This window comes from Arctopsyche grandis, chromosome 12 (assembly GCF_051622035.1).
Source record: "Arctopsyche grandis isolate Sample6627 chromosome 12, ASM5162203v2, whole genome shotgun sequence".
Classification (NCBI taxonomy): domain Eukaryota; kingdom Metazoa; phylum Arthropoda; class Insecta; order Trichoptera; family Hydropsychidae; genus Arctopsyche; species Arctopsyche grandis.
Genome location: NC_135366.1, coordinates 26,206,376 through 26,222,516, shown reverse-complemented (window position 1 = coordinate 26,222,516; position 16,141 = coordinate 26,206,376). Strand labels below are relative to the sequence as shown.

Here is a 16,141-nt window from a genome sequence, read left to right as displayed (position 1 = left end):
ACTATCGGGAAAACCGTTGGCGCCAACATTCTTCGTGAAAAGTGGACGTGGGCAGACTGGAAAACCGCTCGATACTACGCCGAGTATAAATTTCGAGAATTTTCCACACAAAAACCAAGGAGATAGAGTCTGGATAAATACCTGCAAGTTGGGAGGACAGTGATCCAACAATTCCAGCATGTGTTGTATGTTTTGGGCGTCTTGAATGACGAAGTTCAATTCCATGTCAAATTCGCCGCCGACCAACTGGAAAGAAATGGAAAATATGCAATTAATAATAGCCTCAAATGTACAAACAGGATGATAATTGCTGGTGCAGCATCCTAAATTCAATATACATATATAGTCGTTTAAAACTGGTGTATATTCAGCAATTATGTGAAATGTGAAAATTTTCACCGGTAATGAAATAAATGTTCATATGTTTCAGACTGAAATAAAAAATTGTATTGCTTAAAAATTTGAATATATGTATGTATTATTTATAATTTAAATAAGATTATTATTTTTTAAATTTATTGTATAGGTATAATAATAATTTTGTACATTACTTATAAAATATTTACATTAATTAGAACTACGGAGACTGTAAAATGTAAGAGCATTTTTATAATTAGTTTGTAATATTAAAATTAAAATTTAAATAGTCCCAACAAAACGAAGCTGTCTTATTTTATAAATGGTATTTAGATTTAAAATAACAATTTATCATGAGATTATTTATAATATTTTGCTGTTATAATTATTTAACAACTAGTGTTGTGCCCGATGAAATATCATCGCATGAGTTATGGCATATTAAGTTATTAAATAAAAAAAAAATTAAAAGGAATGTGTCGTTTCTGTGTTCGATCCGTATTGCGGTCGTGTTTTTTTCAAATACCTAAGATAAGATATAATTAATAAGACATAATTAAAAATAAGAAATAATTAATTTAATATTTAATTGTATAATATGAAAAAATGGTTTAAAGCCGCGCTAAATTAAATTACCGTTTTGTATTTTGATATGGCGTGACGTAAGTAATTTCTAACGGGTAATAGACCTGTCATATAGTGATAAACCCGATGAAAATTTAATGGGGTGTATTATATAAGTAAAAATACCTACCTACCTACATATAAATAATATAAAACACCAATAGAAAAATTAAATAGTTGAATACATTGTCGATAGATGGCGCTAAATTCTCTGAGACTATTGTCCTAGATGACACATTGGTAGCAAACAGTATATATAGAAGTTTTTTCTTGATCTTTTATTATATTCGTACGTTTTGTTGGCAGTGTTTTAGCTGTGACGTACATATGTCGAATCAAAACGACTATTATAGTACGGCGAGCGTTATCACAAACAGACACACACACACACACACACAGACAAATATAATAACGCTATTATATGTAACAATATTTATAACGGGTTTTACCCCTGAGCAATAAATAGCATTTAGCTAGTAAATATATATAAATTTTAAATCATATTAAAATAGTGGTGACAAATAAATGGTAGGATGCTTTTGCTAATTTGACGAGGAACTGTTTCAACAATGAAATCAGATAATTGGCAAATTCTGATAGGAAATGGTTGACTTAGAGTCACAAATATCCAAGGTCTGGCCAACAACAGGTCAGAGAATGAACACATGACCCCTCAGTTGAAAGCATTACACGCTAATCAATGAACTATGTTGCTGGTTTTATTGACATACATGTGTATATCTTTGAACACATATTAGTTAAGTCTGACCAGCAGATCTGATCTGCTACAAAAATAATCGGAATAAATTCTATTCAATCAAGGGGCTTGAACTTGTGAATCTTTCAAAGGGTAGCATTAACCACCGAGCTACATATATTTTTGAATGTGACTAATTAATATAATATGTATGGATGATTTTTTGACTAAGTAAGGTAAGTGTTTTTGTCGTGTAGCGAATAAATAGAGAACATATGAGATTTTAAATTACAAATATAAAATTAATGATTAAATGGTTTTGAATATATGTATGTATGTATGTACTTTGTATGGAGATGATGGAATGTAATAAAATATTAAATGATAAATTTCTGGTTAGGTTAGTGTTATTGTAGTGTATTTTTACGTATCTCTTTTATGTTTCAAAATTTTTACGTCTTATCCGATGGTTTTCATACTTTGCCATATTGATTATTTTGGTCATGTTCGGTCGCATTGTTCGCCTACTGCGATCCTTTCGGCGTTTTCTTGGTGAATATCCCTTTTCGCCGTCATCTAGCTTTGTCAGATATTAATTGCTTAAACGCCGATAACTATTTATTTTTCACTCTCTATTTGTTTTAACATATATGTTAAAATAATACATACGATTTAATGTAGGTACCATCCATAAAAAATCTCTGTTTTCTATGTAGGTTGAAAGTATTTAGTTCAGGATTTATATAAAAAATGAATAGAAGTTCAGCTAGATGTATTAATTAAATTGGAAGAAATGCACAGACAGTTGTTCTAAGAAAACTATACATTGCTTTTAAAGTGGGTAGAATACAACCGAAAAATTCTTTCAAAATGTTTTCTAATCTTGAATTGAACCATGAAATTTCAGTTTGTAAATATTCCACGGAGGCGAGCATTAAATAAACAATGAATCATAATTTAGAACAAACGAGATCAGTCGACTAATATAATACGATATAATATTGGGCGCGTCGAGAAAATTGACGATAACAAAGCTCCAGCGGCGAAGATTAATTATTCAAAACAAACAAAATTCAATCTGCTCCAAATGTAAAAGTTCCTCTTCAAAGTCACACAATGCGAGCTTAATTTTTCATGTTGCGAATTCATCAAAGGTCCTCGCAGACTTAATTACGTCGGACCAGGTGTACCCGCGCTTCCGGATCCTCACGGTTGACCAAATCGTAAATAAGCCTCGTCGAAATTAAGAAAAGTGGCCAACCTTTTAAGGGGAGATTAACGATGAGGTTCCGCGCTGTAATGAAGTGCGAAGGGATGGGGAGTGAAGAAGGGAAAAAAATCGCAGACCACTTTCGCAAAAATGGCGCCATTGAAACTTGGCCTATTTGCAATGGAAATGGCACACAAAGGCAGGATAATATCCATTGTTCGAGACGGAAAAATGGAATTTGAAACAAAAGGAGGGGTGAGGATAAACGGACCGAAAAGTTGCTAGAGGAAGGGGGGGGGGGAGGGAAGGCGCTTTTAAATGTAATTGGGCGATACGAAAAGAGCGAATGATGCGTATGGAATATAAGGAGGTAATTTGAGGTACGACAAAGAATCCTTACGAAAACGTACAAGTAACGGCAGTAAGCCGATGAAAGACTCCCTTTGTGTTATGAAAATGTTAAAAGGTTGCCGCAAATTTCATATATCATAGATATGTATGCATGTACGTATATCTGTATATCTGTATAGAGGCGTTCAAAAAATATCCGGAAAATTTGACTCGGCACTTAATTTTTTTCGTATTTAGACACAAACCCTTCAATCCATTGCACTCATACTTTTCCATTGAAGGGGAATTTTTCCACACTCTTGTTTATAGCAACTCCTTTAAGAAACATCGTGAAAATTAAGGGAATTCATCAATGGGCCTTCTCCCCACTTAGCTTTCTTCAGCTTCAATTAGGGATCCCAAATATTCGTCCAATCTTCAACTATTCGAATATCGAATAGTCAATCAAGAGCTATTCGAATATTCGAATAAATTCAAAAATTTAAAAAAAAATAACATGTACTAAGCATAAGTTACATTATATTTATATATGTATGTAATATATTAGAATTAATAAAACATAATTTTAAGAAAATTTCTGCTAAAAATGTATATTTCGCCGGTTTGTCGCAGCGACATTGTCGGGACTATGGACTAGGCCTAAATATTCGTATTATTTTTCTAATGTTTTCTAAAATTTCGTAGATATTATTATCGATCGAAAAGTGTTTTTTCTTCAAAAATTTCTGTATTTAATGATTAAAAATCCGTTTATTCACATGTAGACATTTCGTCTTCCTCATTATCTTCATTTTCATCACAATTATCCGTATTAAATATTTAATTTTCTTCATAATCATCGGCTTCTTCGTCATATTGATTTTGTGTATTTATTTTATAAAAAAATATATACACGAATAATATTCGAATAGCGAATGGCTGAAAATCAGACAAATAATTCGAATACTCGAATATTAGATTGGGATCCCTAACTTCAATCCATCAAGAATTCAACCGATCCTAGAATGGAGCCCTTTCAGTCGCGAATGTGGTTTATTAGTAGATGTAGGAATTTACATGCTTGAAAAAGATTACGTAAACACTATGTGCTTTATATCGTCGACTTGAGAGAGTCTTTAATTAATATTATGTATTAGATGTATTATGAGCATTTATAAGAATTGTAAATAGGTTTCTGAGCTTTTTTTTTCATATAATGCTGTACATCAACATTATAATAATATAATACTATGATTACTAACAAAATAAATTAAAATTGTAAATTACAAAATGATCAGTATATCAGTAGCTGTTAAAAAACAAATAAGATGTATTGTTAAATCTCAGAAACCAACGCTTGTTTTAATTATTATAAATATGTATGAAGCATACAAACAATAATCCCGGGAACCTTCTGAATGCTTATGTGTATCAATAGCCAAAATAATTATTGAGTTCTGGAAAATGTCGAAATAATGGTGTTTTGTGGTTTGTTTGTGATGAATAATGTTTTTTGAAATTGTATGTAGTGCCTATATGTATGAATGTATGTATGTATGTAGTCTCAAAGCCACAGACTGTATACTGAGTGCTTTAGTATGGTTACGTTTTAATTGCGTGAGCAACTATATTTGATTAAAATACCTGTCTAGTTTGAAATGAGATTTATGGAAATGTCGGCAATGCTATTGAAGGATTTGAAATTGGTTATCGACTGAGTAAATATTTTTTTATGGAAATAATATCCAGAGGTGTACATTGAAATAATTGAATTACAATCGAAGTCTTCCGAATAAAATATTGTAAATGAACCAGAACTTATTTCTATTGAATGTGTCTGCTGTATTTGGGAAAGAATGATACAAAACTGACATTTGAATTTTTTTATAATATGAACTCAAAATGTTTACATTAGAAATTGAGTTATAATTTTCCTTCTGAACACCACATTACATATGTTTGCTAAAAACAATGCAAGAAAATTAATAAAGAGCTGTATTTAAATAATAAAATATATTGCAATATGTTAAAGTTCCTATATGAGTGCTCATTGGAAACCATAATTTAACGGTAATTCCCGCTTTACTTTATGGTATGACACACATTCCGAGAGTCACATACTTTCTTAGCCCCCCCGCACCGAAGTGGGGTATGCAAGTGTCCCAATTTTTACGATTTTCATAATAACTATGTGGTTTTCATAGCTATACACCCTATATTTCTTGTATTCCTAGAATGAACTACAAGAAATTTGTTTTAATAGATTTTGTATGATTTAGAAAAGGGGTACATCGTAAAAAAATACATTTATACATTTCTACGTTCTAAAGTATGATTTAAAGGCGGTAGCGATAAGTCATGTTTTTGACTGTTCGCTTGTATATTCATGTTGATCGATGAATCAATGCGAGAGAAAGAGACAGCTATATTTTCGTAAGCTATTGCTTTCATCGCTTTTTGCGTGTGGCTATTGAGGCATGCGGTCGCCTGTTGGCCTTACCTATGTGTTTTTTTGCATGTTGAAGTTTGTCGTTATTTTTGATTACAAAAATAGTCAAAAACATGCTATAGGACTAAAACTTTTTTATGTTGATGTATAAAATGATTAATAAGATATATATTGAACCCATTTGTATTGAGAAAAGCTGTATTTTGATTAAAAAAAATAGGGGTCTTACTCGACTTAAGTCATTGCCGATAGCTCAATGATACACTTAGGATGACATACATATGTATGTATGTATGTAGTTATATTATATATTCCATTTGTCTGGTAGCCGAACTTTAAAAAAATAAATAGATAATATGATATACAAGTACAAGTAAAATAGATTGTTATTATATTTTACTAAATATTATTTAATTTATATTAGATTTAATAGACGAAAATAATTTCAAATTACTCCGTCTAATTTACCACAACGCTCGAATTGAACCGTAAAGTTTATTGGCTCATTTCGTCGAATTACAATTTAATTTCAGACAAATTTACAACACAACATAATACTACAAAGATAGCGCAGAGCCATATTTAAAACAATGCGACTCGGTAAAATGCGAAATTATTATTTCGCATGACAAAAAATGCAGGCTCATTTCGCAGCGTGCACGATTTGCATAAGCTTCTCCGCGTATTTATACAAAAAAAATACAACATCCATATTTATACGTTTTAAAACTGGGATTCGTTGTAAATAAAACCAGATATCAGAGACGTGTGTATTTATGAATGGAAAAAAGCCGGAATTTACACATTAATAAAGTTAGCAGTATGCATATCTCTCTCTGTCTGTTTGCCCGGTTTTTTGTTTTACAATAAGTATTGTACGCGGTTCAAATTCCGCATGGAAACCGGATGCTGGAGTTGGAATTTTTTTTGTTACATTTTGGTTATTCGTGAATATTTTCCGACAGTGGAAAATCCGGAAACGCGACTATTAAATGTTTTTATCTGCAGTCTCTGTTTTTGAAAACGATACTATTTCCCGTTTACATGTTTCGGTTGGATAGTATTTATAGTTTTAATTAGGTTTAATTGTTTTTTGATTTGTTGTAATGAATTGAATTGCTGCATCGCTGAATTTCGTATAAAATTATAAACACATCAAATCAATTAGTCGCTTTTGATTTAATGAATTTTCCATTTTAAGTATCCATTTAATTGCTGCGGTCCGATTGCAAGCGGGTTTTCATTAGATAATCAATTTACAAATTACATTGGCGATTTCAAATTGATTAAAAACTTTATACATATGTACATATGTATAGACAAATTTTGAAATGAATACATTTTATGTGAAGAAAATTCCATCGTAATTTTGTCAGTTGCTATAATGCAGAATGTTTACTTTAATTGCATCCACATTTTATATTCATCTTAATTTTTTTTATTATCTTAACATACATATGTATATAGTATACCAGTAAGGCCAAATGCCAAATGCGCCTTCCTGGCCAATTACAAACATCAATATACAATTTTTAAAATAATTTTAAGAAAGCGTCATACAGACATCTATGGATACATTTTTGATAAGCTTACATTTTGGGAGTATTTCTTTTTATATAAGTCGTCGAATTTCGAGATGATTACAAACTAGAAATTTGCGAGACATTTATGAACATATTTGCAGCATTTTTATACGAATCAGCGAAATTCGAAATGCTCGTATAACTCAAAAATTGCGAGAAATGGGTAAAAGTTGCCAATTTTTTGGAAACGTTTCAATGAAAATCAGATGAATTGGCAAACTATGATAGGAAACGATCAACTTGGAGTCACAAATATCCAAGTCTGACCAGCAGCATTAAAGATTATACTGGGAATAAATTCTTTTCATTCGCGGTCAGCTCACGGGATCGAACCCAGCGACCTCTCGGTACTCCGTATCGACGCAACCACCAAGCCATACTGCTGGCTTAATACAAACTTAATACAACGTTTTTCAAATTTATTTTATATTTCAAAATATTATATTTCTCGATGCAACAAAATAAAAACAGATTATGTACGCATTTGTATTCGATGAGAATAAGCTTTCAAATCAAAGAGAATGCACGATAACAATACCAGTCGTTGAAAATATTATACGATATACAGACAGAAGCACGTCGAGATAAAAAATGTAAGAGAAAAATTGAAAATCTCACGCTTCGTATAATTTCAAACGTGAAAATATCGAAATTCAATTGGCGTGTGCAAAAAAATATTAAAAAGCACACGGAGAGACGGAGAAAAAGATGGATAACGCAAATCTGCAAGCTTTAGGGGAAAATATGAAACGTAGAAATATCTTCAGGCTTCATTGGCAAAGCATGTTAAAGCCCCGATCGCCATTTGGCGATATTGGAAAATGCAACGATGATTTTTCGCGACGATGCATTTTAAAATCTGTGTACAAATAATAAATCGAAACTCAACTCCATACGATATTGCTGCTATTCAAATATGGCACGTTAAGACCGTATAAATTTTCGATTCAGCTATTTCGGATCGTATTAGTTATACTTATAAAGCGACAGGATTTACAGCCTCGGCGAAGCCTGGTATTTAAGACGACATACACATACATACATATAATAATCTTCTACACATATTACCTAAACAAAATCTGCTTTAGGTCATCGACTTTAGAGAGTCTTTAATTAATATTATGTATTAGATGTATTAAGAGCATTTATAAGAATTGTAAATAGGTTTTTGAGCTATTTTTTCTATTATGCTGTACATTAACATTAGAATAATATAATACTATTATTACTAACCAAATTAAATTAAATTGTAAAATACAAAATGATCAGTAGATCAGTAGCTATTAAAATAGATATAAGATGTATTGTGAAAATAATTTCGTAATAATAAAAAGCATTAAAATAAAAAAATAAAAAAAAATCTTTTAAGAATATTAACACTTCCAGCCCCAGTGCATATTATAATGTACAGTAATTTAAATGGTTTTTTATGGTCTATTTTACTTATTATTATATATCGGACTTTTTACATATGTATAATATGTACCATAGTGTACACCCTATTCATTGAATTGGTACTGCCGGTGTTGCCATATGAAGTACGACAGTTAAGTTAATACATATGGCAATTTAAGAAAAAATAAAGAGACGTTAGAAATTAGAATGGAGTGCATTTGGACGAATGTATGCGGTTTTTAAATCAAATATGCCACTTTGCCTGAAAAAAAGATCAATGTGTTTTGCCAGTGATGACGTATGGATGTGAAACTTTACATTTAACGCCAAGATGCTATACAAAGTCCAATGCACTCAAAGAAGTATGGAACCGTGTATGCTCGGCATAACGAGGAAAGATAGGAAGCGGAATACGTGGGTGAGTAGTATGACAAGGGTAGTGGATATGATGGATAGAGTGAGGAGATTGAAATGGCAATGAGCAGGACAGGCGGCTAAAAGAATGGGCGAAGGGTGGAAAAAAGAAGTGCTAGAATGGTAACCGAGGGAATGCAAAAGGGAAAAAGGAAGACCGCAGCGAATATGGATAGACGAAATAAGGAAAATGTGGGGTGAGATGGATGAGCAAAACAGAGACGAGTGGAAGCGTGTTGGATAGGCCTTTATCCAGCAGTGGATGGTGAGTGGCTATATACATATGATGATAATGATGATGATGTATATAAATAGCTTAACTGTGATACTGTCTATTTCTTCAAAGATGATCAAGAAAAAGACGAGAGATAGGTTTCACGGTTTGATTAATACATACATACATATATCAATGGATAACATATAATGCTTGTGTGGTCACGGATTCTATCCGTGGTGTATGCTGCTAGCCACACTTTGGAAATGTGACTCCAAGGTCGATCGTTTTCTACCAGAGTTTGCCAATTTATTTCATTTTATTGAAACAGTTACAGCAAATAAAGCGAAGCGAAAGTTTGAAGCGCCATTGTGTAGTCAAGGAAATGTGTTCGTTGGTAATCACGTTACTAGTTGGTTTATGACGACACGGCGTTGAAGAGACGTTAGTTGAGCTCCAAACATTACTTGAAACGTGAACGGGAACGGGAATTGCATTCCTTATTCTGGCATTGCAATGCATGCCGGGTTCAGCTAGTTAATATACATATATGTATTTATATGCTACCCAATCTGTTAAATGTATGTATTTCTGGAAAATTTTTGCTTTATTTATAATTTTTTCATAGAGTTCTTGTATTTGAATTGAAAAATTGGGTTTAATAGAAATAAAATAAGAAGAGGATAGTAAAAATGTACAAATTCCATATAAAAATCATATGTACATATATACATAAATAAAGTCACCCATCACCCGAGAAATGCCGGACTAGTTTTGTATACTATGTCATGGTACCTAACTTTTTTGGAAGCGGTCGAAGCCCAGAATCAAGGTCACACAGCATTTTCTGAAAAAGCTCCATATCAACAAACCCAAAGTTCCATCAACTGGTATAAAACTATCAATATATTATTTATATAAAAAAGTTCAAAATCTAGACATGTCACGTCGAGAGATTACTCTACAAAGTGGCCGTGACAAATCAAGTCGCGCCGATAAATCTGACGAATTTGTGCGATTGTGCTAACTAAGGTAGACGGGCCTCTCTCAACCCTTGTCGCGAGAGGGTTTGACAGATCGGGGTCCCTTCCCTTCCCTCCCCTCCCAACCCATCTCCTCCAGAACCTACGGGATGGAGGGCAAATGAGGGTGTTGCGTGAATAACCGCTTCCCGGCGTGTCCCATTTAAACGTCCGCGAACACAACGAGCCACGGACTTGTGGAAATGCGAGGAAAATTCGACGCTTTTCTTCGTCGCTGTACTGGTATATATATATAAGTAAGAGTATGTACGAATTGATATCGATAAGAATATACCGCAACCTGTTCATATAATGTACCTACCGGGTGTCGAAAAATTTTTCTTTTCGTTTCAAAACGCTTTCATATGTATACACATATAAAATTTAAAGATCATAAAAAAAATCATATTCAATTTGTGGTGACAAATTTTAGTAGGATAGTTTTGCCAATTTGATGATGAACTGTTTCAACAATGAAATCAGACAAATTGGCAAACTCTTATAGGAAACGATCGACTTGGAGCACTGCAGAAATACTACGAATAAATTCACTTTAATCGAGTTCATAAACCTGGAAACCTCACGGTGATTACTCGAGGCACAAATGGATGAAATATTTCATTAACTTTTTTCCTGACAGTATGGAAGAAACTTTATAGCTTTGGTCCAAGAAAAGTGAAGTTCTCGTTTTGCAAGGTACACATTGAACTCAATTATGATAGAAAACATTTTTAAAGTGAGATTATTTTCCTCCAAAACCTATAAGAAGTATTCAGGATGTTCTGAAGATGCTCAATAGGACCTTGATATATGCTTTACTGATTTTGATGACATTCATTTTGAAACTGGGCAAAGCCATGCATATGTACATCTCAAGATACAAGGATGATTTCAGAATGTTTCCAAAATTTTAATAATACATTACACAATGAAAACACGTAGTTCACAACCACTAAAATTATAGCCAGCAGTATGGTAACCATCGAGAGTTACTCGGTTTCAAGTCCTGGGTTGATCTAGTTTGAAAATAATTTATTCGGAAGTATTTCAGTAGTACTGTATCAAACATGGATATTTGTGACTCTGAGGTTAATATTTTCCTATCAGAGTTTGCTAATTTATTCCATTTCATTGTTGAAAAGGGTCTTCATCAAATTGGCAAAAACCACTATTTGAATATGATTTCAAATTTATATATGTATGTATGTAGTTGTTTAAAACCATATGTGTCACTTAGAAGCAGCCCGTAATAGAATCATGGAAGTAGATATATTTTTTTTTACATCATTAAAATATAATGGAACACGTGACAGAGATAAAAATAAGACTCGCATTACTTTAATTCATCATGCCGTTGACATTAAATGACGTTAAGGCTTGCTAAATACGACATGCCAAATTGAGAAGTCTCTCAAACACATATACGTTCTTGATTGTGAGTTCGTAAATTAAATCTGTCTGTTTACTTTGAAGTCACGGGACAAACATCAATACATGTACTTGTATCGGAGTATACGCAATAATTTGTACTCGGATTGTAACAAGAGTTGAAGCCCTTATCGTTAAGCCTCAAAGAAAAGAAGCAGGGCTGTAAGCCATAAATGAATTTAAGAAAGTATCTCCGAAATAAAGACGTACATCATTGTGGAGAAGGTGGGGTGGCTGACACATGGTCCCATGATAAAGTCGGTCAATATGGGAACAATGCCTTCATATATAAATCCTCCCTCGGGGTTCATTTTTCACGTGGGGGAGGGTCGAAAGCCAATATGGGGAGGGGACGGGGAAGTGTATATGTCAAAGAGGGTTGATATACGCACCCGCACAAATATACACTCAACCTGCATTATTTTATGATGGAGATGACCCAGGTGTCATGTGCCATCTTGACGTCATGTGCCAACCTTTGTCACGAGATAGCGGCTAAAGCGAAATTTCATTAAATAAATACGTACGTATACAATATATCGTACTTTTAATCGAATTTAAAATAAAATATTCGACATTAAAAATTGTTTTTTATTCAAAAAAATTTATATTATTCACTTGTGCATATTACATATACATATTTTTATGTAAATGTCTAATAAAGTCGATCAATAAAGCTTTTAGCTATTGAACATTATTTGTTAGAAGATGTGAAGCTTTTTGAAAAATCTAAGATACTTTTGGAAAGGTTGTGTATAAGTTTTGATGGAATATTTATACATATATACAAATACGTACAATATATATAGCTCCATATTAAATGAAATTCACGTAATTATTCATTTATTAAGATAAATACAAAATGTGAATATTAACTGTCGTGTAAAACAAGACCAAGAAGTACATAGCATAAAATTAAAACAAATTACTTCTAATTTCTGTATGTTTCAATTTAGCGATTTAATTTTGTTCCAATTTAAAAAATTTAATATCAAAACTCATTGTCAAATGTATTATCTTTCAATTGATAAAATTTAAGAATTTCAAACACATCCAAAGTAAAGTCTAGTTAAGATCAAAAATATGTATTTTAAAATCAATATTATTAACAATTCTACGAATTATATCATGCCCAGATAAAACTTTTGACACAATTTTTAATAAAACGAAATTAAGTTTATTTAAAAATAAAAGCACTATTTATTTTATTGCATTATCTTTCAATTTATACATACAAATTGAAAGTTTTGAAAAACTTACAAGGAAATGTGTAATTCAAATAAAAAAACGTTTTTTCAAACTATCAGGTAATTCGATGTATTTCTTTTTTTAATGTATTAAATATAATAAAAGTATTTTTGTATTAATTTAGAATGTTAATTTATTGTGTGTGTGAATTTAAAGTTATTTATATTTTTTATAATTTTTCACTTATATAAGTGTCGACAAAATAGAAACTAAAACTAAATGCTTCAATCTCAATTTTTCATCGACTACATCTAGAAAAATCTTTCATTGCTTCAATGTAAATGTATCTACTATGTAAATCTACAGTTAAAATTTTTGAAACATCAAATTTGACACTTTTGCACATACATACATATGTATGTAGACCGTGGAGTACAAAGCTTTTTGTAAAAGTTTAATTTTTTTTTACTTTTCATCCGAATGAACAGCGCCATGTTATCCATATATGCATGTATGTATTATACAACGTGAAATTTTATTATAAAAATTCGACCTTGAGGAATATATTTACATATTATATTCATAAGAACGAATGCAAACAATGCAGGAAAATATGAAGGCGAATTCAATCTCTTCGATGCGAATTTCTCCGTAATAAACATAAAGGCAATCGTACACGTACGCGAACAGCACACACTGACACGTAAAAAACGAACAATATAAAATGCGAAAGCTCGCATTATTGTGCCTGTCAAAAGAGGTAAAGTTTCCCGCACGCAAAAGCTGCCATATTGCCGGCCGAACAATCCCTGTGACACATCGACGTCATGCGATATGACACTATAAATGTGAACGTGAATTTCGCACAAAAATTAAAACGACAGACGTTGTCAACGAAAAAATAATAATAATAAAATAAAAAAAACCAACGAATAATCTTCTCGGGAGGGAGGAAAAGCGTGCGTTTTAGTGCCGGGATTTAATGGAGGTTTTTCCGCATCCGTAATTGGAACGACAGGCGAAGCTCAGAAAATGCCACTGTGAATGTTTCGACGATGAGTTTCCGCAAAAGTGAACTCGCATAAATTATTATCGCAATCAATATCATGCAAATCGACCGTACATACTGTTTGTAGTGGGTTTTTGGTGCAAGACGGTTTCAAATATCAATAAATTTTGATGTATGTGCATATTGAATGAATCTGCTCTCGATTGGCAGATTAAATTGAATGTTAAGTATATGTCAGTAAAGGCGAACCAAACACGTATCTAATAAATGATATAAAGCATGAAATTCCCGTTCCCGTTCTCGGTTCAAGTGATGGTTAGAGCTCTACTAACGTCTCTTCAACGCTGTGTCGTCATAAACTAACTGGTAACGTGGTTACCAACGAGCACATTTCGTTGACTAAAAAATGGCGCTTCAAACTTTCGCGTCGGTAAAATCGAAATTACGAATATTATTATTAAGAGGTTTTTTCATAGTAGGCTTTCCAGACATGCATACAAAAAATCCTGAAAGTTCCATCGTAATCGGTGAGGTAGTTTAGGAGCCTATACGAGACAGAAAGACATTCAATTTTATATACCTAGATGCTATTATTTATTTACTAAACTAAAATTTTAGAGTCGAATTCGATACAGTGACTTAGATAATATTAATAGATAATATAGATAGATGTGCATTTGGGCAAGAAAATCATAGAGAATCACCAGAATCGACTGTTAGGTCAAATCTATGAATTTTTTTTAGTTAACGTTCTCATGATACGACGAAAGTTTTCTATTAGGTCCATCGATGAAATTTCAAAATTCGCATTTTTCACTCCGGCCTAATATACATGCAACTCTGTACGTCTTTTTTGTGTAGAATAAAAATAAACTTACAAAATTTGGCATAATAATACTAACCAAGAGCAGGAGAAAGTTGTTAACGTTGTTTGCCAGTCTACTTTAATGTTGTTTTTAACCAATATAAATATTATGTTTCGATCTAACCCACGTTCTGATTACATTTTAAGTTGCTGAAATACCACTATTGTATGCATGAATACCTGTATTGTACGCTTAAGTACCTTTATAACTTCCAATACCTGTATCTCCTCACATCATCAAAAGCTTAAGATAAAATGATGAATGCCCGAAGCGAGAGACGATAAATTTAGCATGGAATAATGTACCTATCCTCGTTTTTGATAGTCGAATTTTCGATTTAATCAGACTCCGTTTAACACGGTAAACAAGTTTTATAAGCTGAGACAACAACATAATTATGTAGTCGAGCGAAAAGCTTATTTCGAGCGCAAACATCGACGTTTTCGCTAACGCGATTTAACACGGTCGATACTAAAGCACAAACGAGATGCTTGTTAGATACCTACACACTTAAATACATACCTAGAGTATCCTATGTGGGTAGAGAGATGCCTTTTCGAATTATATTTACGCACTTGTGGGGAAATTCTCCGCGAAACGAAACTTCGCAAATGCTCCAAAACCGCAGACTATGTATGTACATATGTCTATTCGAAAGCGTTCAACATCGCATTTAAATTCAACATTTAAATTCTTGAAAAACACTCAAATGTACATATATAGAATAGTATTTAAATTTGCCTATATATATGTACATATAGTATATCAGGCTAGATCTGAAGTGGTTTGTCTCCTAGTAAGAGCATATTCTATTAAGGTTAAGGGTGTTGTATAATAAGACGATAATGCGAAATCGGTGTTTCAAAAGCACACTCGTTGAAATTCATAGTAATGAGGTAGTTGTTGAAATGTTCCGGTATTGTCTAGAATAGGTCCCATTCGGCACTGATTCTGGGTAGATTATTCGAATTACTTTCAGAATGAGGCTATTGTTGTGTGTGTGAAAATAAAGATAAGATCAGGAATATCTTTAGTTTGGAGACGTGATCATTTTCTGAGATCCTTATACTGGATGGTGATGAAGAGGTTGTTTTGTTTGGTTTTATAAGTACTAAGGATCGGAATTTACCGTCGAATTGAATTATTAAACGGTGAATTATTTTTCTTACTACTGGTATACCGATATTTACCGATAAATTAAAAAAAATCGTGTATAATAAAGGATAACTATATGTGGTTGGGTACTTTTCCTAAAAACGTTAGCCTAGATTAAATCGTAAATAATTTAAAATAAATCTTAGGTCAATAATGTCATATAAATGAATTAGAGTAAAGTCGTAATAATATACACATTT

The 16,141-nt window shown here is 32.3% G+C and overlaps 1 protein-coding gene across 1 annotated transcript in view; it reads right to left on the bottom strand.

Moving 5' to 3' along the window:
• Positions 1–16,141, bottom strand: part of rg (A kinase anchor protein rugose) — a 748,758-nt gene that overhangs the window by 327,395 nt on the left and 405,222 nt on the right. The window contains exon 2 of the mRNA XM_077443290.1: positions 142–246. Coding sequence (XP_077299416.1) covers positions 142–246 — 105 coding nt within the window. The remainder of the gene's footprint in view (positions 1–141; positions 247–16,141) is intronic.